We start from the raw sequence: 24,455 nt of genomic DNA on the forward strand, positions 1-24,455 counted from the left end.
TCCATCGGCACACACAGACAGCAGTGAGCAGCTGCAGCGACAAGAGGCGATCGCGCGTGTTGCACTATTCAGATAACAAATACACAAATACCGCTTATAAACATCTGAAATATAAGCGACTTTAAACATGGTCGACCGCGAGCAGCTGGTTCAGAAAGCCAGACTGGCTGAGCAGGCTGAGAGATATGACGATATGGCAGGTGCCATGAAATCGGTAAGTGCGACTTTTGCATTATTCGGCACATCTATCACTAATTTGTTTAGCGTTAATACCGTTTTTTTAGATTAACGGGAGAACGGGCAGTGACTGCGGACTGTTTGATCTTGGGGCGGTGCCTCCTTTAATCCCTCTGAACGAACCTGACAACATGTGCATAGATAGACACTTTTTATTTCCACAATTATAACAATGTAGGCTATTGAAAATAATAACAGACGTAATAATAATGCGTCTATACAGTGTAATTGAATATGACACGCAATTAACGGGCATCTTCAATCATTCCAGTGCACATGAGCATGAGAATTTTGCCCATGCAAGAATGTCAAATCATCGCATATTAAAGCAGGGCCGTTATTCATAAGCATTATCAGTTATTGTTATATGGGTATTAAAGATGTACAGACCCTAAATCAACCCAATTGGTGTTGCGCTGTTTTTGCATCAGAACGAGACAAGCCAAATATTTCCTGAAGGCTCAACGCTGACATCAGTCTCTATGCTTCCATATTTGAAATACTAATGAAAGACATACAGCTGTCATGTCGCAACGAACCGAGACCAGACGACCACAACCGGATTAAAGCGATCGCCTGTGGGATTGACACATGCACTTGCTCGTATTCTCGATCGCCCGGTTTTGCAGGTTCGCTCCTTCTAGGCGTGTCGCAACGTGTGCCAAGGTGCAGTGCCCGTAATGCACCATTCCGCCCGATCCATCAGACTTCAATCAATAGGAAACAATTGCAAAACTCTCCCTGTCTATCATCTCTGGAACAAAAGCGCTTTATGTATCAATGATGATCTGACTAAACCATTTTCCAACAATATAAGTGCACAAATTGGGTCTTTTAGCCATTTTCCTGTATGTACTCTTGCCTTTATGCATTCCAGATGAGTCTAGCCATGCAATTTTCTATTTTGCATAAAGAAAATGCAGTCTAAACCAAAACCTGACAATGCAATATTTACTATACAAACCTTGCTTTGCATTAGGCTACATATGGGGTTGTCATGGTACAAATGCTAGTATACATTACAATGCAAACAATCTTTATTGTTTAAAAAAACGCTTAATTATCTAGTGCAAAATATACTTTCATGTTTCTTTGATTTTTGAGTGAAATGAGACTTGAGGGTGAAGAACTCCAGCCATTTAATGACGAGGAAAGTGCATTGTTTCATTTAGCATCTCACTGGATGCAGTCCATTATTGAAAAATGCTCCGTCATAGTCTGATTGTGATATCTCTTTGGGCACGTCAAGGCTACCTCTTGACATCTGGTAAATGAGTTGTTATTGAGGGGTTATGATAAGGTGTATTGCTGCTCAGTGCATCTGATACACCCGTCTGCCATTAGTGCTGTTCATATAATGGTTTCAACCAAACAACTTTCATTCCCTGACAATTAGCTTGACAAATTGGGTCCTACATTGCAAATGCGATGATTTGGACCCTGCCAGGCCTCCATTGTTTTCCTAAACAGGTGGCTTTTTTAGAAGTCGACAGATAGTGGATTTTGCTGATAACGATAATTAAGGTGGTGGGAAAGGCCAATAAACAATTAATCGGCCTATTGTTTAAAAATGTATTTATAGAAATTTAACAGGGCTCACTCGAAGTGGGATTTGAACAGCATGGGAGGCGGGCATGCTAACGAAGAGGCTAAAGGCTACAGCCTCTAATACCAGTTGCTAGTGCACAACTTGAGGTGAAGGGAGTGAGCTTTACACACTGCACAACTACCTACCAGCTGGCTACTGTTACACTCACCCCTTTAAACCTCACTCCCATCCTGGTCACAACACCACCATTCCAAGTGGGATTTGAACCAGGGTCTCTGGCATGGGAGGCAGGCATGCTAACGAGGAGGAGCTGTTAGTACACCACTTAAGTGAGCTTTACACACTGTACAACTACCTACTGTTAGACTCACTCCTCTAAACCTCACTCCCATCTAGGTTACAGCACCACTGTAACCAGTCCTGCTTGACCCACTCTGAGCGGGATTTGAACCGGGGTCTCTGGCATGGGAGGCGGGCATGCAAATGAGGAGGAGTTGTTAGTGCACCACTTAAGGCCAGGGGAGTGAGCTTTACACACTGCACAACTACCAACTGTTAGACTCACTCCTCTAATCCTCACTCCCATCTGGGTCACGGCACCACTGTAACCGATCCTGCTTGATCCACTGTGAGCGGGATTTGAACAGGGGTCTCCTGCATGGGAGGCGGGTGTGCAAACAAGGAGGCTAAAGGCTACAGCCTCTAATGTCAGTCGCTAGTGCACCACTTAAGGCCAGGGGAGTGAGCTTTACACACTGCACAACTACCAACTGTTAGACTCACTCCTCTAATCCTCACTCCCATCTGGGTCACGGCACCACTGTAACCGATCCTGCTTGATCCACTGTGAGCGGGATTTGAACAGGGGTCTCCTGCATGGGAGGTGGGTGTGCAAACAAGGAGGCTAAAGGCTACAGCCTCTAATGTCAGTCGCTAGTGCACCACTTAAGGCCAGGGGAGTGAGCTTTACACACTGCACAACTACCAACTGTTAGACTCACTCCTCTAAACCTCACTCCCATCTGGGTCACGGCACCACTGTAACCGGTCCTGCTTGACCCACTGTGTGCAAACAAGGAGGCTAAAGGCTACAGCCTCTAATGTCAGTCGCTAGTGCACCTCTTGAGGCCAGGGGAGTGAGCTTTACACACTGCACAACTACCTACCAGCTGGCTACTGTTACAGAAAGTAAACATTATTCTTATTCTTTCTATACTATAAAATTATAATATAAAAATTCCAGATGCATTTTTTTTTTCAACCCAAATCCCAATAATAACCAGAAGAAATGAAGATTTGGTACATAACACAGGATGTTTAAGTATAAACAAGCCCAACACACTTATTTTGAAATGCCAAAATGATGAAAAAATGAAATGATCGGAGAGTATCCACATTTTTGCCAGTAACCAATAGTTCCAAAAAGCAAATCGGCACTGATTAATCAGTAAAACCGATATATCGTTCTACCTTTAGCGTTTGTCTGGTCTGTATTAATGAATAATTCGGAGTCTAACTCAGTCTACTTTGGTCTTTGAATGCCAATCAAAAATCACTTTATTCCACCCAGATCCAAAACTTGAATATTTAGCCACATGCTAAGCTTCATTTTGTTCCCACATGAGCAGAAAACTTTTTACGTTTCACATATTATGTCATTTATTGGGCGTACTCCTGTATAGTGACAACTTATAATAATCTCTCTCTTTGAGACATACTGGAGGATGGATTTATTTGTACCTCAGCTGACTGGAAATCTTGTTGGAAGGTCCCTCTGCAGCTTAAGGGTGTGTTCTCAGTTTTCACTATGGGAGGAAACCCTCTTCACTGCAGTAATGCTCACCACACATTAGCAGCATGGCCTGATAAAAATATGGAACAAAACGAGCTACTTTTATAATGATGAGACTGCTTGTATTACTGCTGTATTAGTGCTAAATTACTACTTCCATTGCTAAATACTACTAAATCCACCACTTTTTATGGTGCTATTAACTTGTACCACTGCTCCCAGTCTACTATTATAGTATTCGGTCACTATTACTTGCTCCATCTGAGGACCATTTTAACTACAAGTGTGTGTCAATTTAGGCTTTCGGCATGAGAGACTTTTATTATAGTAATACGTTTGTTCTGACACATTGTGCCCAATCTGTCACAGTGTAGTTATGGCTTTGAAGCATTGGATTAACCATATCTACATTTATAAATGTAATAAACAGCCTTCTGCTTACATAAATCAGAGTGTATATTGAGAGGTTGTGGGTTAAACAGTGATTTTAAATTGTAATCAGACTTGTCCAAATTCGTTGATAGAAAAATAATGCTAATAAACAAATGCAGCTGAAATTCCTTCTGCAAATGAGAAAATTTGATTGGGTTTACAGTTCAGTTTAGTAAATTAAGTCAATTCTGATTTCATGTTGACTTGCTTTGATTTTTGATGGGAGTGACAACGAGACTTTGAGGGATAGACGTAGTCTCTTCAATGGGTTGTGCTGCAGTTTAAAGTGTTTTTGGATTGTTTTACGGAAAAAACATTGAAAAAACATCTTTTCAAAAACAATCAGTAGACCGATAACTCCAGACAACATGAGCTGTGGAAAATCAGATGTGATCTAGGAGCTTTTTACAGCTTTATGCTGTTCGTGCCATTGAAGAGATTTAAAGGCCGGTTTATACTTCTGCGTCGAACCTACGGCGTATGCTCCATGTAGTGGCTTGTATGCTTGTTTTTGACTCAATCATGTGGCATAATAATGTGGCATACTTTGACGCTTGGTGCTGAAAAAAATTAATCAAATTAATCAATAACTGCTTGCTTGACCAACACACAATGGGTGTCATTTTAAAGCGTAAACTCTTTACTATGCATTTAGGCAAAATAACCAACTCTTAACAGGTGCTTTTTTAATCTGCAGACAAATTAGAAGTGATCCGTTTTCATAACTTATGAAATATGATTATTTACACCATACAGTCAAACATACAGTCAAAACATCATACAGTTCTCGAGCAGAATATGACAAATATTTTTTCACTCATATACCTGATATACAGAGAATAAAAGACCTGAGAAAAGTTTATTAGATGTAAACAGATGTGTCTCTTGTTGCGTTTTCGCTTGTTCGTATAAAACAGAATATAAAAACAGCAGATGCTCACAAAAACCGAAACGGGTCCAAACACAATGTGACACGACCACTGATCAGTGGATATGGATAAAATAATCTTTGAGAAAATGCGACGCTACCTCAGATAATTTCTTGTCATGCTGTGGGGCGGTCTCTGGGAACACAGCGGACCAATCACAGTTGTTGACGTCTGCGTCGACGCGATGCGCAGTTACATTTTCGAAGAGGTGCACGCCAGACTACGCCGTAACCGAAAAATCAAGGATGGCGCTACTGTGAATAAGGTCTATAATTCTAAATAGTATACCCAGTTTTGGTTCTCTTCAAAATGTACCATTTCATGAAACTCCATTAAAAAGTGATAAAACTCCAAAGAAATTCCATATGACAACCCATGCATCTATGAACTATTCTATCTGCCCATGCTCTGAATACTGTGTCTGTCATGCATACATCGTTCTTCCCACATCCACCTCCATCCACTGTCTTTCATCTGGCATCACCATCGATATGGCTTTAAGACAGTAACTCATGTTTTTTTCATAACCGTATGCTTATAAAGCTTTTATGCACTTTATTTTTAGAAGCCTGCTGCAGCTGTAAAAACATTTTTTTTTTTGCAGTCTTTCTATAGTTATATAACAACAAAGAGCTACTGCAAGAATCACCCCTCTTTCTCCCTTGAAACATCCTCATCAACCCATCCTACACTCTTACCAACATCTATCCATTCTCCTTTTGCTTCCTGCTCCGGCTGCATCATAGAAATAGGAATACTGTAGTATATGAATACTTATTTGCTGTAATACTCTCTGTGAATGGTGGCTACAGGATGAGACAAAATTCTGCATGGGGTCTTAACCACATAGAACGGATGCACCTATACCACTTTTTCTCTCCCGATTCAATTCCGATCTTTGAACTGTCAGTATCGGCCAATACCAATCCCGATCCGATACCAGTGATGTTTTTTTCTTAATTAATTTAGAATATCTAGCTCACTGTGTGGAACTAAATGGGGGTAATCTTTTACATGTTAAGAAACACAAACCTCTAACTACTCATTATTTAAATATAAATGTATAACCAATTAAGAAAAACTTTATTGTTATCTAGTCTACTGAAGAATGCAGCAGTCATTTTAGTGATATTCTCCAATTTGGAATGCCCAATTCCCTACTACTTAGTAGGTCCTTGTGGTGGCGCGGGTACTCACCTCAATCCGGGTGGCGGAGGACAACAGCCAATCCGTGCATCTTATCACGTGACTCGTTGTGCATGACACCGCGGAGACTCACAGCATGTGGAGGCTCATGCTACTCTCCGCGATCCACGCACAACTTACCACACGCCCCACTGAGAGCGAGAACCACTAATCATGACCACGAGGAGGTTACCCCATGTGACTCTACCCTCCCTAGCAACTGGGCCAATTTGGTTGCTAAGGAGACTTGGCTGGAGTCACTCAGCAATTTTTGAGTGATTCGTTAAAAGAACTGGCTCATAAAGAGTAATTTTTCATGAATCAGACTACAGTCATCATGCTGATTTGTGTATGGTTTTGCATGCAGTCGACTAAGACAAGGCAATAAAAAGATTTGCTGTCTACTGTAGGGTTGCTCCGATACCAACATTTTGGCTTTGGTACGATACCAGCACTGGTACCTCGGTATCAATACTAAATCAATACTATAATCAACAAATAAAAAGCCTCAGATTTTTACAGACAATGACTGCATAAAAGAACTGCGTAAAGTCCCCTTTTTTTATTTTATTTTCAAATTGTCATTGATTTCATCTCAAAACTGTCACATCTCCTATAATTTTGCTTATGACAGCATACTGTAATATGGCAACAATTTGATTTCGTACCATTTTAATTTTATTGGTATTGCGAAACTTCGTTAGTACCGGTAAACTGTGCAGCCCTGCTCTACTGCAAGGTTTTTTTGTGGTACCCGGCCCTTTAAAGTTATTGCATTCAATTTATACTGCAAGCTTACAACTCTGATAAAATATGATTTCTTTTGCCAAAGTGAATCTATGTACGTTCTTAATACAGTTTATTGTCTTGTTGTGCATGATGCATCTGTGCACATTATTGCAAATATTTTTTTTTGTCTTTGTAATATTTCATCAAAAGGTAATAGCTTGCTCCATGTCTGAAACAACTTCACTTCTCAGTCAATGTCATGATTCCCTCTTATTTTTCAACCTCTCCCCTTCAAACACCTGCCTCCATTCTGGTATGTAGTGCCCACATTTCACAATCCAATCTATTCCTGTTGGATAAAATAAAGTCTCACACAACATTGTTTCAGTTAAATAGTCTGTTTTTACTTATACATTGAATAATGTCTAGAGGAATTCTAAGTTCCTTTAAAAGACTTCTGAGTTGTAGGAGAAAACAGAGACTCTTTGTGATGATAGCTTCATAGCACTAGTCAGGCATACAGAAAAACAATAGTGTCTTGTTGTTCCAATCGCTGTAGTGTTCATCTTGTTTCTTTTTTATTTTGAAGAATTAATCACTATGCTCATTTTGCTTAAATGCTTAAGAAAGCTTTGGGGCTCTATTTTTGTGACCGCACTAGGTGCAGCTCTATGCACAATGACCTGCATCTTGAGAGTGCTAATTCTAAGCGCAATTTTCGTGTCAGCTCAAAGCGCAAGTGGGCATAGGTGGAAGTGTTTGCACTATCTGTGGGTGAATGCACGCAAACTGTGAGTGTATTATATGTTAATGAAGTGGCACAAAGTGCAATTTGCTATTTTCCTGAGCAATAGGTAATTGCGCTGAGACGTTGGAGTACCACATCTATTCTCAGCGCAAAGTCTAAACTCAGTTTACACTATCACATTCTTATGAATGGGCTGTCTTCATTAATATTGACGTTAGTCGACAGGAAATGGAATATATAATAGGATGGAGAAAGTGCAATAACCAGTGCAGAGCATCACAAATGAATTAAATTGCACTTGACCCAGCCCATTAGCGTTTGCACACGAGATTTCGCCAACCCACTTGCGCCTAGACTTAAATATAAAAATACCAAAACTTTATAGCAATGCTCACTGACTTTGTGTGTATGACGTAACATATAGCGCTGCACTTAAGGCACAGCACTCTTAAAATAGGGCTTGTTACCACAAGAAACAGATCAAATGAATGAATTGCCATGTTATTGATGTTGTACTGTATTTATGATCCTGCATACATAAAATGAGGGGTGGGCAGTATTATATCTTGGTGTGAGTAATTTTATATCACGATAACATAATATATGACAATATAATTAATTTTGCTGGAAATTCAATGGTTTTAAATAATCATGTGGTAATACCTTTTATATATATATATATATATATATATATAATCCAGTGAATACATAAATGAAAGGTAGTTAATCTCATTCAAACCAAAAAATTTTTTTATTGATTATTATAACCAATGAATTAGCTGCATATTATGTAACACTTGAGTTAAAAACAGAGGACTCAAAACAGTAAAAATAATATTATAAAATAATATGCAACTCTCAATTCTGATTGGATGAAGCACATTTTAAGCTGTTGTAAAATAGCTGATATTTGTGCATAATGAATTCTAGATGAATGTGGCAAGTTGTGATGTTGCTCAGCAAATGTAAACTACTTAACCCTGCTTCGTGTTGTGCCTAAATAACTTCCTTTTCTTAGTTATTCCTTTGTCTTGTTTGGGACACTTGCCACTCTTGAGTTATTAGTCTTTTGATGTCCCACTGATAGCCATGTATGCAAATACATCTATGTTGCACAGTATATATTGTTTCTACAATGGATTTTCAGGGAACGACTCTGGTCTCCTCGGTCATGACCACAATGATGTCATCATTAGTTCTAATAATTTTCAGGCAGGGCTGAGGGAGGCTGAATTGCTCAGTTGCCAATGGTTATTAAAGGAAGAGAGAGTGGAAGAGAGTGTTTTTGTGAAGTCATGTTAAGTAGACTTTGATCACCATAAAATGCTGTTGGTGTGCTGTCTTGTTTCCCTTCTTCCAAAATGATACTTCACAACGTATTTGTGTTATATTCCTCTACCCTGTTTTTACCTTCTTATTTCTTGCCATCTCACTTCTTTCTCATTGTCTTCACCCTTTTACATTTGTCATAATAACCTACAATTGGGGCTCAAAGTCGACAAATATTTGCTGCTGCAATAGCTGGTGGATTTATGATGCAAACCAAACTCCAAGTGCCCTGAGATTACTGTGACTACAAAGGACGCACTGACAGAATTGCATACTACAAGAGTTACAGTGTATCACTGCACAGTGTTACAGCACTGTTTTGCAATTCTGCTTATTGCATCTGTATAATAAGGCCATATTATTACTATTATAGGCCATAATATTATATGATTTCATACCACATTAATAATCAAATGCTTTACGCTAGCTTGTATATGATTTACTGTATATAGACATAGCATCATGCCAATTAATTACTTTAAAATTGACAAGCCCTTGTAAAAGTAGTTTGATGTTTACTATTGTGTATTAAGAATGTAAATAGTCAATTTTTGTTTCACAAAAACTCTAAGGTTATGAGGTCATAACTAGCCAGGTTTTTTAGAGCTGTCACTCTTTATCGCTTTAACGCATGTGATTAATGAAAAAAGTTTAATAATTTAATTTTTCTTAGTCGCGATTAACACATTTACCATTAATACAACATAAACCAGCATAAACACTTGTTGGAAGGGTGGAACCTTTGTAATGTGTCCATCCGGAGTCATTACACTGACACACTTACCACAACACACACCAGAGCCCTTCTTCCAAGGGGAGCCACCAAGCTTAGCATAAAATTGCATAACGCGGCGGTCCCATAGACATTCTATGGGTGGTACTGTCGTAACACGCTAGTTGACCATTATGCTCTCTCCTATGATAGAGGAGGTTCTTATCACAGTAAATAAAAAAATCTCTGCCCACACATACAGAATAGTGCTTCCATGATAAAATGATGGAGAAAGGACCTCCTAATGCTATTTGATGTACAAAACAAGCTTAGATGGGACAGGTATTTTTCAGCCGATGCAAGGTGCATTTTAATTACCAAAGAAGCACGCCAAGTCTTAAAGGTGCTTTATGTAATATTTTTACTGTACTAAATTATAAAATGACCATAATATGTCATTAGAGCATTAGGAAACATGCTAAGTTGAAGTACTGGCTTCTCTGATAACAATGCTACAGCCAATATATTCTACTTTGAAGTTTCCATTCCAGGCCAGAATTTCTATGTATGTTTTGGCCTGTGTGATCCCACCCACTGCCCAATCACCAATAGTATTTTGACACCGCCGGGTTGCCAGATTTGAACAAGTTTGCAGGCAAACAACACTGCGTGCTGCAGCCATGGAAGCCAGCAAACAAACTGGATCAGAGATAACAGATTCCACCCGACCTAAAAAGCCTCACTGTCCATCTAAAAACCACCATGACCAGAGGTGTAGTAAAACAAGGATAAATATTGGAGATGCCTTTGGAAGATGGAGACAGCTTAAAGCCCAGAAATCCTTAAAAACGGATGCTGAGTTGGTTAATATGCGTGTCAACATTCTGGCAACCTGCATGAGCATTGAGTCTCGGGCGGGGCAGACAAATCTCCAATATTTGAATTTGGACTGCAGTACCCATTTCAAATGCTTGTTGTCAATCTTAGATATAGCACCTTTAACTGTCACCAAAACTCCGAATGAGATGTTTTTGTCTGCAAGCGCTTTTCATGTGGAGTTCAACATGGTGCTTGACACTAATGTTGACACTCTGATGTGAATCATGAAATCAGCCAAGACCTCAGAAAAAAAATTGTGGACCTCCACAAGTCTGGTTCATCCTTGGGAGCAATTTCCAAATGCCTGAAGGTACCACGTTCGTCTGTACAAACAATAGTACGCAAGTATAAATGCAATGGGACCACGCAGCTATCATACCGCTCAGGAAGGAGACGCATTTTGTCTCCTAGAGATGAACGTAGTTTGGTGTGAAAAGTGCAAATCAATCCCAGAACAACAGCAAAGGATCATTTGAAGATGCTGGAGGAAACAGGTAGACAAGTATCTATATCCACAGTAAAACAAGTCCTATATCGACATAACCTGAAAGGCTGCTCAGCAAGGAAGAAGCCACTGCTCCAAAACCACCATAAAAAATCCAGACTACAGTTTGCAAGTGCACATGGGGACAAAGATCTTACTTTTTGGAGAAATGTCCTCTGGTCTAATGAAACAAATATTGAACTGTTTGGCCATAATGACCATCGTTATGTTTGGAGGAAAAAGGGTGAGGCTTGCAAGCCAAAGAACACCATCCCAACCAAGAAGCATGGGGGTGACAGCATCATGTTGTGGGGGTGCTTTGCTGCAGGAGGGACTGGTGCACTTCACAAAATAGATGGCATCATGAGGAAGGAAAATTATGTGGATATATTGAAGCAACATCTCAAGACATCAGCCAGGAAGTTAAAGCTCGGTCGTAAATGGGTCTTCCAAATGGACAATGACCCCAAGCATACCTCCAAAGTTGTGGCAAAATGGCTTAAGGACAACAAAGTCAAGGTATTGGAGTGATCATCACAAAGCCCTGACCTCAATCTGATTTGTGGGCAGAACTGAAATAGCGTGTGCGAGCAAGGAGGCCTACAATCCTGACTCAGTTACACCAGTTCTGTCTGGAGGAATGGGTCAAAATTCCAGCAACTTATTGTGAGAAGATTGTGGAAGGCTACCCAAAATGTTTGACCCAAGTTAAACAATTTAAAGGCAATGCTACCAAATACTAACAAAGTGTATGTAAACTTCTGACCCACTGGGAATATGATGAAAGAAATAAAAGCTGAAATAAATCATTCTCTCTACTATTATTCTGACATTTCACATTCTTAAAATAAAGTAGTGATCCTAATTGACCTAAGACAGGGAATGTTTTCTACGATTAAATGTCAGGAATTGTGAAAAACTGAGTTTAAATGTATTTGGCTAAAGTGTATGTAAACTACTGACTTCAACTTGTAGGTATCTAAAGTATCTGAGTACTCTGAGTGATTTTTATATCGTCTATGCATCTGGAACCTTTTGAATAAAACTTAATTTAATTAACACCTTATTAGGACTAGTTATGTGGACTTATTAGAACTAGTTACTTATTATAAGACTGTATCCATGAGTAGACCACTTTACTGAGGACTGTGGTTGTGAAAATGTTGGTTTCCTACTCCATAACAGATATTGTTTTCCTTTCATTGGGCTCTTAATGATTTAAGTGATCTTAAGGAATCTCTGAAGGTAAACAATGCCATTTTTTATTTAGCAATCATCATTCGAACAGAACAGAACATATACTGCACAGGAGGAAAACTTTGTCCATAATTTATCCATAAGTCTTGGAGGTCCAGACTTTATAGTCTGTTATGTACTTGCCCTTATATTTACAGTGCATTGCCATATAAGCATCTACCCACTCTCTCTCTCTCTGTCTCTCTCTCTCTCTCTCTCTCTCACACGCACACACACAAACATTACAGCCTTTCTCACACTTCTGCACTTTTTCTACACCTCAATTGGCATGATCAGTGGGCATCACTGCTGTTGCCATGGCATCAGCATAGATAGCTGATTGGGTCCAAACAAAGACAATTACCGTGTTTCTATGGTGAAGGAAGTTTGCACTTTACTTACCCGCTGTCTGTCTGGATAAGACCAGGTTGCTATATTTCATATAGCAAATGTTTGTGTAAATGCATACGTTCAAATTCACTGATCAATCTGTTAAGAGACGAGATGGCTGTTTAACTGTGTACATGAGAATGTCATGTAGCGTCGTTTCCGAGCTGCATCTCAGCAACCTGTCAAAAATCACTCAACATGGAAAATGGCCCTCCATTCTTGCTTAACTGTGACATTAAGCAATGTACAGAACGTTGTCATTTGGTATCTGTTTATGTTTTCTGATGATGATAAATGATATTATAATATTATAGATGCATCTTAAAGTGGTAGGATTGGTAGACGGTAGAAGATTTAGTTCTTTTGTTGCCAATTCTGCTCCACACAGGTAAAATTCAGTAGCCTATCTTTATCCAACATTGACAATTAAAGTTATTTATTTATTTTTGGGATTGTCCAGCCAAATGTACAGCCACTTTTTTTATCTGAATCAGGGTATAGTTCAGCCAAACCCATCTAACACAGATTATAAGAGACAAGATTTCGGTCATAACTCAATTTTGCCTAAATACAGATTCATTTAAATGTGGTTTGGATTGTCGACCATCTTTCCAATATCATTGTCTTTACTAAAAACTACATTTAAAAACTGTGGAAGTTTTAGTATTATTATTGTTATTGTTGTTATTACTCCATATTTGTATTTGAAGGAGCTGTAAGTGATTTTTTCTTGGAAAGGTATGCAAAAAAATGTCCTACCTCCTGAAAGATATCACTGAAATAAGTGTCCTGAGATACCTCACCGGTCTCTGTGACAGCTCTAGACTCTGTAAGCAGCAAACAAAAATGTGTCTGTGGACTGCGGTCTCTGACACTTTCTGCCTGTCGATCATTTTCCACTATTGGGCCAGTGCGAGCCAGCGCTATCAACTGGCCAATCGGGGCCAATAGCCTCGGACCTCGATGCAAGACCAAAATCGATCTCCGCCTTTGACATTGAACACACCTCAATCCCCGGCTGGCCTTTTTTGTCCCAAAGGTAATCGGCGGGTCAAAGGCCATTGGCCGTTGGCACAGAGAAAGCCCCGAGGAGGCACGATGAAGCCGCGGAAGTGACAGTGGGAACACAGCTGGCCCTGGCACGCACTAGCATGCCATCATTTTGCCCAATAGTGGAAATGTGGCTATTGAGGCTTAATGCCATATTCTGATTTATAATTTGTCAGTTGAGGGCGCTATTTCGCTACTGTTGTGTTTGACAACCGTGGGAACATGCTTTGTGTCGGTTTCAATGGTATCGGTCACAGCCATTCTAAAATGGAGCCTAGAAGGTTAGCATCAAGACGCATAAAGCACTGGCGAGGAGACAAGATGCCATTTTTTTGAATGGATGTCTATGGAGGAGATGCTTCAGCGTGCTGAAAAAACTGCTTTTGTGAGGAAACAGCTCATCACTTATTGAATTGACCGCCTGTCTGCTAATCTTCAACATGTTTAACACTAAACAATCCTGTTGAGATGAACTATGTTGGAGTTTACTACGATAAAATTGCTGTTTTATAAGAGATGTCGGAGTGGAGAATAAAGCGACAGGTAGGACTCATTTACGGCATTAACACCAGCCTACAGAGATTCATTTATTTACTGTCTCCAGCTCGCAAACAATGCATCGATGAATTAAAATAAGTGTTTAGTATGAAAATATGATATATTTTGTACAATACTGTATATTATCTAATAAATACAAAAATTAATAGATACATTTTTTTTTTTTTTTTTTTTGGCTTTTAGGATTCAACAATTCAATTAGACTTAAATACATTTTAAGTGCAACGAAAACAAACAAAAAAAAACTGTAAAACTCTGAACGCGGTCTATTGATGTCAGCTGTTATATGATTGGCTAGAGAAGACTCACGTGATCCAAGTGGACCGTTACAGTCTCTACAATGGTGAAAGCGCGGAGGTTGATATCTCTGTATAGAATATCTCTGGTATCGGTGTGAGGGGGTGTGGCTAAATCAACGGCTCAGTCTTGTGGAAGGTAGAATGGCTAAAATCGCTAACAGCACCTTTAATTAAACATATTGCGTCCCCATCATTATTTTCTCCTCATTTGTGGTTTTATTTGTAAGTTTTCATAGCAAAAAAACACAAAAGAGTAATTTATTTTTAGAAAAGTCGCAGCAAATTCAGTTATTTTGGACCACAATAATAAGGTAGTGCACAAAGACATTTGTCCGCCTTTCAGTTTTCATCAGTGGGCACTGCAAACGAAGGAGGATTATAAGTGACCCTAATGCCCAAGTGCTGCATAAACAGCTCTGAAAATGAGGTTGAAGCAGTAACTGCTGGGTTAGTGTGCTTTTAGGTTTGCCAGCAAACTCAGCAATGCTTTCAGCAGACGTCATCAAATGCACACTGCAGTGCAACTCAGTTTCTCCTTCATTTCAGTTGCTGGAGTATGTGAAGAAAACAAGCTAATTTTGTAAAATAAGACACGCTTTGGTTTGTACCACAATTTCAGTTCTGCCTAAATGCAATTGAAGCTTGTCTGCTCAAACTAGGTTGTTTTGGACAAAGGATCAGATAGTATCAGAGGACGGTAAATGTAGTTGATATAAGGGTAGGTGATGCATGTCTACATTACATCCTTAAAGTCCATGGAAAAGCTTAAATGGCATTAACACTTAAACGCGTACCTCGGGTCTTTAGTGACCCAGGACCTCATTCCACCCTCTGTACCTCATCAATTTTTTTTGTAGTTGTGCCCAGGGACTAAAAACGGTTCAAGGAACGAAAAACGAAAACAAACGGAATTTTTAGCAGATCGTAACTGAAAACCGGAACAAAGTGATTTTATGTTATTTTTAAATGCTGGTAACCAGTTATAACTGGTTAATTTTGTTCTGCTAATTTTTTAATTAAACCAAAGGACAAAGGGTTTATCACAGTACATTTTTGGAACTTCACCACTTCATGTTGCCTGAAAAAAATGAAACATGTGCTTTGATCCTGAAGGAAACTGCTGCATCACACATTTCTTTATTGCCCGTTGTGGATGTTGCATTCTGTGAATGAAGATCTTTTTAACAACTATGTATAATGACTACATATACATGCATGGCTAATACAGATACAAGGAAAACATTATTAGATGTATAGTTCTCAGTTGTTTCCAAGTCTTCACTGAATTATTGTTAGATATGATGCATTAATAAAGATTTGGGTTTTGACTGAAAAGCAGATATGTTTATTAAATTATACTTAAATGTTAATTAACTGCTTGTTATGATTTCTATGCTGATCAATTCATCACACAGGAAAATAAGTAATTGCTTATTTTCGCTTATTTGGTGAGGCAAGTGGCTTATTTTGGGCTTGTTTTTCCAGACCAGGTCAGTTTGTTTCTCTTGCGAGATCTGGCAACACAGCAGTTGGTATTTCACTCACCCCTTAGCGCAGAGTACTGTCATTTTAAAAAGAACGTTATTAGCCTTTCTTTTATTTTGTTCTAACCGGTTACCATTTGGAAAGGAGGCTGCGGAACTTCTGAACCAGAATGAAAAAATACAGTTTTTGCTCAGAACGAACTGAAATGAAAAACATTTTGTTTTAGTCCCTGGTTGTGCCCATACCTCTTTAGTATTCCTCAATCTCTCTGTTATAAATATATATATATATTTTTGGACTTTAACAAATTGTATTTTTATGATTATTTATATATATATATATATATATATATATATATATATATATATATATATATATATATATATATATATACTGTATATATTAGAGCTGTCAGAATTAACGTGTTAACGCATGCGATTAATTAAAAAAATGTAACGCATTAATTTTTCTTAATCACGATGAATGCAATTACCGTTAATACAGCATACACACTTGTGTGAAGGGCGGAACCTTTGTAATGGGTCCACCTGGAGTCATTACACTGATGCACACACCACAAACACACACAGGGTGCTTCTCAAAGGGAAGGCTGCAGCCTAGTTAGGGTGGATATCTAGGCTGCCACGTCATCAAGCGCTGTCGAAAGCCGTCTCAATTGTGAGGACCCTTGGAAGGCAGCCTCGTTTCGCAGCCTTCGTTTGCCATATTTTGGAGGACACACCAAGTACATCCTTTGTGCCCTTCAATCACCAATTCGAGCCACGTGGCTGTGGAGGTGGAAACTTTTATGATGCAGCCAAGGGCGTATATTGGGCTTGAACACTGGGGGGGGGGTTGTACTTGGTTGTTTTGATTATTGGAAGGGGTGGGGGGACCTTCCCCATACCCTCTGGAATCAACACCCTTGGACGCAGCCATGAGCACTTTTTTTCTTCAAGTATTTATTTGCATTTGCAGCAATGACAATATGTAGAAAAATAAAAAGGGCAAGTAGTTTAGACAATACAACAAATTATAAGATACAAAGCACAAAAAATAAGTAAAAGAGAAAGTACATCAATCTGAAAAGCTTTAAAAGTTTTCTAGTTTTTACAAGTCTATGGTTCTGCATTTTCATATTTGAAAGGGTTTCAAAATAAATTCTAAGATCAGTGTTGCAGTGTTGGCTTTTTTTGAGTGACTCTAGCTTTGTGAATAAATATTTTTATTAAGGACATACTTCTCGTTTTCTGAAGTATATGGGTTTTCTTTTTTGTTGATTTTCTCCCCAATTTGGAATTCCCAATTCCCAATGCGCTCTAAGTACTCGTGGTGGTGTAGTGACTCGCCTCAATCCGGGTGGCGGAGGATGAATCTCAGTTGCCTCCGTGTCTGAGACTGTCAACCCGTGCATCTTATCACGTGGCTTGTTGAGCGCGTTACCGCGGAGACATAGCGCGTGTGGAGGCTTCACGCTATTCTCCGCGGCATCCACACACAACTCACCACGCACCCCACCGAGAGTGAGAACCACATTATAGCGACCACGAGGAGGTTACCCCATGTGACTCTACCCTCCCTAGCAACCGGGCCAATTTGGTTGCTTGGGAGACCTAGCTGGAGTCACTCAGCACGCCCTGGATTCGAACTCGCGACTCCAGGGGTGTTAAGTATATGGGTTTTCTAAACAAAGTAAAATATCACATGGTTCTAAGCATATGGTTTGACATGTGCTCTTACTAGACATCTCATTCTAGCACTGAATGCTGAGGAGGAGTCTAGCCTTCAGCCTCAGAAGGACTGGTCTAGGAAGCACACAGCATAACTAGGCTGCAACCTTCCGATTGAGAAGCACCCACACACAACAGCAGAAAATAGCATAACGCAGCGTTCCCATATGAATGAATGAATGTTATATTTTTATAGCGCTTTTCTGACACTACACTCAAAGGGCTTTACATACTGAACAGGGGACTCTTCTCACCCACCACCATAGACATTCAATGAGCGGTACTTTTGTAACATGCTAGTTGACTGTTACGCTCTGTCCTATGATAGAGCCGCGGAGGTTGTTATCTCAGTAAATAAAAGAATCTCTGACAGCGCTTCCCTGTCAGTGATAACATGGAGAAAGGAGCTCTTAGTGCTATTTGATGTACAAAACAAGCCCAGATGGGACTTGTGATAGAAATCAAGTGTTTTTTAGCATATGTAAGGCGAATTTGAATTACCACAGAAGCACGGCAAGTCCTAACTATCACTAAAACGCAAAATGAGATGTTTTTGTCTGCAAGCGCTTTTCATGTGGAGTTCAAAGTGGCGCTTGATGCTGGCGTTGATAGCATGCGAATCATGAGCGCAGCTTCACGATTGCTGTAACAAAGCGGATAGCCACGGTCAACTGGCAGATTAACATTGTGGAGGATGTTTAAGAGTTTAAGAGATTTAATGCCTATTGCGGTGAATATGAAAACTATGTGGGAACTAGTTCTTTCAATTAGTCAAACTCCCACTTAGACTTTGGGAAACGTTTAATTTTACTTGAATTGGTGATATTTTAGTACATTTCTATCTTTATACTGCAGAAGGCTTTGTTTGGAAAATGTAAATAAAGCATTATATTGCTACATATTGTTTTTCCTAAGATGGAAATAAATACATTTTGACAGGAAAAGAAGTATATATAGTGTCAAATTTCAGCACTTTCAAAATCTGTGATTAATCGGGATTAACTACAAAAAAACAATGTGATTAATAGTTATTAATCATTTTAATCATTAAGAGTTTACATCACGGCATATCTATTTCTTTGTTGATTTTCTGTGCAACAATGAAATAACAATGGTAATTTATCAGTATTTCAAATGCATGTACACATATTATACATGTTATTTCTGGTGGCACTTTTGTGTCAGTGATTGTCATGATTTACATTTGACATTGTTATTTGATAAAGAAGCAACGTGGAAGTAAACTATAGCAAGTTTAACACATGAACAGTATGATATGACTGTTGTCATCTGTGTGTGCCACTGAAATTATAAAGTTGTGTATCTATTTAGTCTCACTAAGTGCCTTAGAAAATATGTATGTGCAGCTTATGTGTAGATTATGTGTTATGTGTAGCTCAGTATGTGTTTGACAGCCAAATTTCAGTGTGAAAATAATGTTCTAGATTCTGTTCTAGAGTGTTTTTTACATTTACATTTACATTTATTCATTTGGCAGATGCTTTTATCCAAAAGGATTTTAAGGATTAAATGAGTAGGACACAACACAACTAAAGGCTTTGACTGAAAACATGAAGTAAATCACAATTTACTGCTCACAGTTGCAGGAATGGTAGTACAACAGTAGTTTAAGTCTTGAAGAATAAGACTGTAGTTGAGTATCAGTGAAACACAGCAGCACATAAATGAACCCTTCGACCTCCTCCTTGTCTCCTAGGTAACAGAGCTGAACGAAGCCCTTTCCAATGAGGAGAGGAACCTGCTCTCTGTGGCCTACAAGAACGTGGTGGGAGCACGTCGTTCATCCTGGCGGGTCATCTCCAGCATCGAGCAGAAGACCTCTGCCGATGGCAACGAGAAAAAGATTGAGATGGTTCGTGTCTACCGTGAGAAAATCGAGAAGGAGCTAGAGGCTGTGTGCCAAGATGTTCTCAACCTCCTTGATAACTTCCTGATTAAGAACTGCAGCGACACCCAGCACGAGAGCAAAGTTTTCTACCTGAAGATGAAGGGCGACTACTACCGTTACCTGGCGGAGGTGGCCACGGGTGAAAAGAAAGCCGCAGTGGTGGAGTCTTCTGAGAAGTCCTACAGCGAAGCCCACGAGATCAGCAAAGAGCACATGCAGCCTACGCATCCTATCCGTCTGGGTCTGGCGCTCAATTACTCTGTCTTCTACTACGAGATCCAGAATGCACCAGAGCAGGCCTGCCATCTAGCCAAGGCGGCTTTCGACGACGCAATCGCCGAATTGGACACCCTGAATGAGGACTCCTACAAAGACTCCACCCTCATCATGCAGCTTCTGCGAGACAACTTGACGCTCTGGACAAGCGATCAACAAGATGACGAAGGAGGTGAAGGCAACAATTAAACCGAGAAGAAAAGAGAAGATCTTTGAGACCCTCTTTCTCTAAAACGCGTGCTCACACAACTAGAAAAAGAAAACATAAAATAAGTTAAATGAAAATTTCACTTAAGGGGGCATGGTGGAAATACGTCAGCCACGTTTGCTGATAGTAAAGCAGCGCAGTTTTCTTTGTTTTTTCCACAAGAAACTAAATTAATATTGAGAGAAACTGATCAATATGCTAGTTTAAAAAGAATTGTATGTCTCTGAAATAAAAAAGGAATTAGCTTAAAAGGAAAAAAATAAACGTCTCCTTCTTGGTTGTCGCAATGACATTTATTCGAACACTTTAAGGAAAAGGCTTGTCAGTCAGTCAGCAGTTGTAAATGGCTGCAGGGTTTCGTTACACCCACACACTGGCATAAGGACTGTTCTTGCAGTGAACTACGAAGTGGAGCTGCTTATATTAATTGACATTGTGCGGAGTATTTCAAACCGTCAAGGGTGAAATATTGGGGTTTGAGGAAAAAAATAAATCACTAAAATAATATTTTAAGTGAAAACTTGAATGTTACCGCCTCGCAGAAGTAGGAATTTGCATATAGGCTGCACTGGGAGTGAACGGTTTTGTTTTTGTCTCTGATATACATATAGGGATTCTCAATTGCACTCACTACTGTTAGAAAGTCATTTATGTCAAACTGGTTATTTAAAATACACATTGTTAGTGTGCATCTCACCTTGAAAGTACACCGGACTACTGTATTACAGTTATGTTGATTATGTGTGCGACTATACGTAATTTCCTGTGATTTTCAACCCAAAGCAAAAATCGATTATTTCCTCTCAATAAAATAACTATTGTTATTATTATTATTATTATAGATATTTTTTTCAAAAAGTAAGTCAAGCCTGACCCACATTGAAATAGATAAATTAAATTAAATAGAGTAAATCAATTCAATAATTAAATGAAGGTAAAGGCAAAACTTTAGATTTAAAAATAACGATAAAATCCGGATGCTTTGCAGAAACAAATATTACTCTAAAAGAAATGCCTAATAACAGTACACTACTGGCAGAGGTGTAGATTCTAGGGGGATGGGGGGAGGTAACCCCCCCCCCACCTCACCCCACCCCACCCCAAATAATCAAAACAAGCAAGTACCGCCCTCCCCCCCCAATATTTATACCATGATCAATGGAAACATGTAAATGCTTCATGTTGCAACCCCCCCAAATTTCAAGCCAAATCTACGCCCTTGATTTACAGGTACTTTTTTTATTTAGTTAGTTCAGTTGTTTCGGCAGAAAGAGATTTTCTGGCAATGTAAAACGAGACATGAAGAGATTTGTGGTTAATTTTTGTTCAGTTTCGTTTTTTAAATTGTTTATTATTATTATTTAATTTTCATGAAATGCACTTGCCTATTATACTGTTTCTCAGTGTAGGACGATTACAGCTCCAATATTCTTGATAATACAATATTGTGCATGCTGGTGATGTATTTATATACCATAGCTTGACTTTATTAACTTTAAAAACTGTAGATGTTATGTATTCATATGAACAAGAAATGACTAGAATTGGATCTAATTATTTTCTATTTATTACTTTGTATTGGATTGTTTATGATTTTTACGTATATTTTTTTCTTGCTGAAGTATGCTATACCAAAACAGTGTGTGTTTACCATTAATTAATCTGTAATGGATGTTGCTAAAGTGACATGCGGTTCTTGTATTTGGTTTTTAATAAACAAAACGGGGGAGAAAAAAATAAAATAAAAAACACCAGTGCTTCAAACCTTAATGTCTGATGTTTTGTCACAGTGAATTATAATTACTTTGTGAAACAATTAATGTTGTTCTTGAAATGACTTTCCTTTCTGTGCTTTCTTCTGTCAAGTTCTGCTGTAAGATATTTAAGAATTGCTGTAATATCAATGTTTGTTTGTTTCCTCAGAATGTGTTTCTGTAAGGAATTCACTCACTCATGGACCCTATTCTTATCATTTATATTTTCTTTCTTTCGCCTTGTCTACTGGTATCTTAAATGTGAGTCATGTAGCGATTGCACAAAAGAAACAGAATGGTAATAATAATGATAATTAAAAAATAAAAACATGACTGTGCTCTTCTAACCACCATTTCAGTGCTGTTGTCTATTGTGAATCATGTCCAGTTGACATCATCAGGAAATGTGCCATTTTTACAATGCTAGTAGTATCAAACTGAATGATGTCTCTTATTAATGATCATTTGTAAAGCAGGTGAGGAGACAGAGGGATTGGGATCCATAATGACAGAACACACAATGACAGGCATAAAGGGTAATTCAATCAGAGAAACAGCCAAACAATCCAATACAGCAAGCAGGGACAATAATCCAAATAACAGGCAAGAGTTCATAAGCAGGCAAACATGAAACAGAGTGTAACACTCAGAGTTGTAATCCACAGAATAACAAGACTTCGCACAGAGCAAGGAAAGCACCAATTATATATATACATAAATGAGCACCATAAAGAGCAACGTGATAGGAATCAAAGTCTGTGTCAATACTCAGGCGAGGATGACCTCTGCTGGAGAGTTCGAGGAACTACAGTGGTGGATGTAACTATTATTAATTTCAAGTAAAAAGAAAGAAGAAAGCCTTTATTATTGTCACACATTATACATTTTTTCATATATACAGTGAAATTCCTTTTTTTTCACAAATCCCAGCTAAGCTGCGGTCAGAGTGCAGGGTCAGCCATGATATGGCGCCCCTGGAGCAGATAGGGTCAAGGGCCTTGCTCAAGGGCCCAGCAGTGGCATCTTGGCAGTGTTGGGGCTTGAACCCCCAACCTTCTGGTCAGTAACCCAGAGCCTTAACCACTTAGTGAAGATAGTGACATCTGAAACCACTAACTGGTATAGAAACACACTGTTTGAGCCCTCGTTTCCCCTCCCAATCTGTGCCATCCTGTGTCATCCCCTAGATAGCTGAGGGCTGTCACTACTAAAGCTTTGCTTAAAGCTAGCATCCACCACACAGTTAGTGCCAACAGTTTGGCATTAGTTTAAAGTACATTATGGTAAAGCCAAATTCTTCATATAATTGTTGTTATTTTTGTAGTTTCGTTTGTCAACAGAAATTACACAATTCTAAGGATTATATAATCATATGTTTATGTCTTTTTGAATTTTGACCTGCTAGAAAATGCTGAGAGGCAAAAATGACTGGTGCACACATAAATACGTCATGGTTTCATACTTTAACAAAACGCAAAGGGGGAGATAAAAAAAAAATTTAATACTGAAAAAATGTATTTTGTGGTGAAGTAAATATAGCAGAAAGGTTTAAGCACATTCTACACTGAATAGCTTAAGTTAGTTTAAGAGTGAACTTGAAAATATTAAGTAAATTCTACTTTTGTACTCAATCCAAACAAGTATAAATGTATACACTATCTTATAAGTAATTATTATTCATGATTGTTAGTCATCTTTACAACTGAATAGCTTAAGTTAAAGTGTGAACTTGAAAATATTAAGTAAATTCTACTTTTGTACTCAATCCAAACAAGTATAAATGTATACACTATCTTATAAGTAATTATTATTCATGATTGTTAGTCATCTTTACAATTGAATAGCTTAAGTTAGTTTAAGTGTGAACTTGAAAATATTAAGTAAATTCAACTTTTGTACTCAATCCAAACAAGTATAAATGTATACACTAGCTTATAAGTAATTATTATTCATGATTGTTAGTTATCTTTACAATTGAATAGCTTAAGTTAGTTTAAGAGTGAACTTGAAAATATTAGGTAAATTCTACTTTTGTACTCAATCCAAACAAGTATAAATGTATACACTATCTTATAAGTAATTATTATTCACGATTGTTAGTTTTCTTTACAACTGAATAGCTTAAGTTAGTTTAAGAGTGAACTTGAAAATATTAAGTAAATTCTACTTTTGTACTCAATCCAAACAAGTATAAATGTATACACTATCTTATAAGTAATTATTATTCATGATTGTTAGTCATCTTTACAACTGAATAGCTTAAGTTAGTTTAAGAGTGAACTTGAAAATATTAAGTAAATTCTACTTTTGTACTCAATCCAAACAAGTATAAATGTATACACTATCTTATAAGTAATTATTATTCATGATTGTTAGTCATCTTTACAACTGAATAGCTTAAGTTAGTTTAAGAGTGAACTTGAAAATATTAAGTAAATTCTACTTTTGTACTCAATCCAAACAAGTATAAATGTATACACTATCTTATAAGTAATTATTATTCATGATTGTTAGTTATCTTTACAACTGAATAGCTTAAGTTAGTTTAAGAGTGA

General features: G+C 38.3%; 1 protein-coding gene across 1 annotated transcript; it reads left to right on the forward strand.

Moving 5' to 3' along the window:
• On the forward strand, nucleotides 1–22,258 carry ywhag1 (3-monooxygenase/tryptophan 5-monooxygenase activation protein, gamma polypeptide 1). Its single transcript, XM_051668131.1, has 2 exons — nucleotides 1–214; nucleotides 19,471–22,258. The coding sequence occupies exons 1-2, from the start codon at nucleotides 128–130 to the stop codon at nucleotides 20,125–20,127; spliced, it is 744 nt and encodes a 247-aa protein (XP_051524091.1). The 5' UTR covers nucleotides 1–127; the 3' UTR covers nucleotides 20,128–22,258.
• Nucleotides 22,259–24,455: the final 2,197 nt, after the last annotated feature.

This window comes from Myxocyprinus asiaticus, chromosome 3 (genome assembly GCF_019703515.2).
Source record: "Myxocyprinus asiaticus isolate MX2 ecotype Aquarium Trade chromosome 3, UBuf_Myxa_2, whole genome shotgun sequence".
NCBI classification, from domain to species: Eukaryota; Metazoa; Chordata; class Actinopteri; order Cypriniformes; family Catostomidae; genus Myxocyprinus; species Myxocyprinus asiaticus.

What these genes read in the sequence shown, in the direction of transcription:
- ywhag1 (XM_051668131.1), top strand. Translation starts at nt 128, where the DNA reads ATGGTCGACCGCGAGCAGCTGGTTCAGAAAGCCAGACTGGCTGAGCAG. An exon ending in TGGCAGGTGCCATGAAATCG is followed by an intron (nt 215 to 19,470) that starts GTAAGTGCGACT and finishes CTTGTCTCCTAG; the next exon opens with GTAACAGAGCTGAACGAAGC.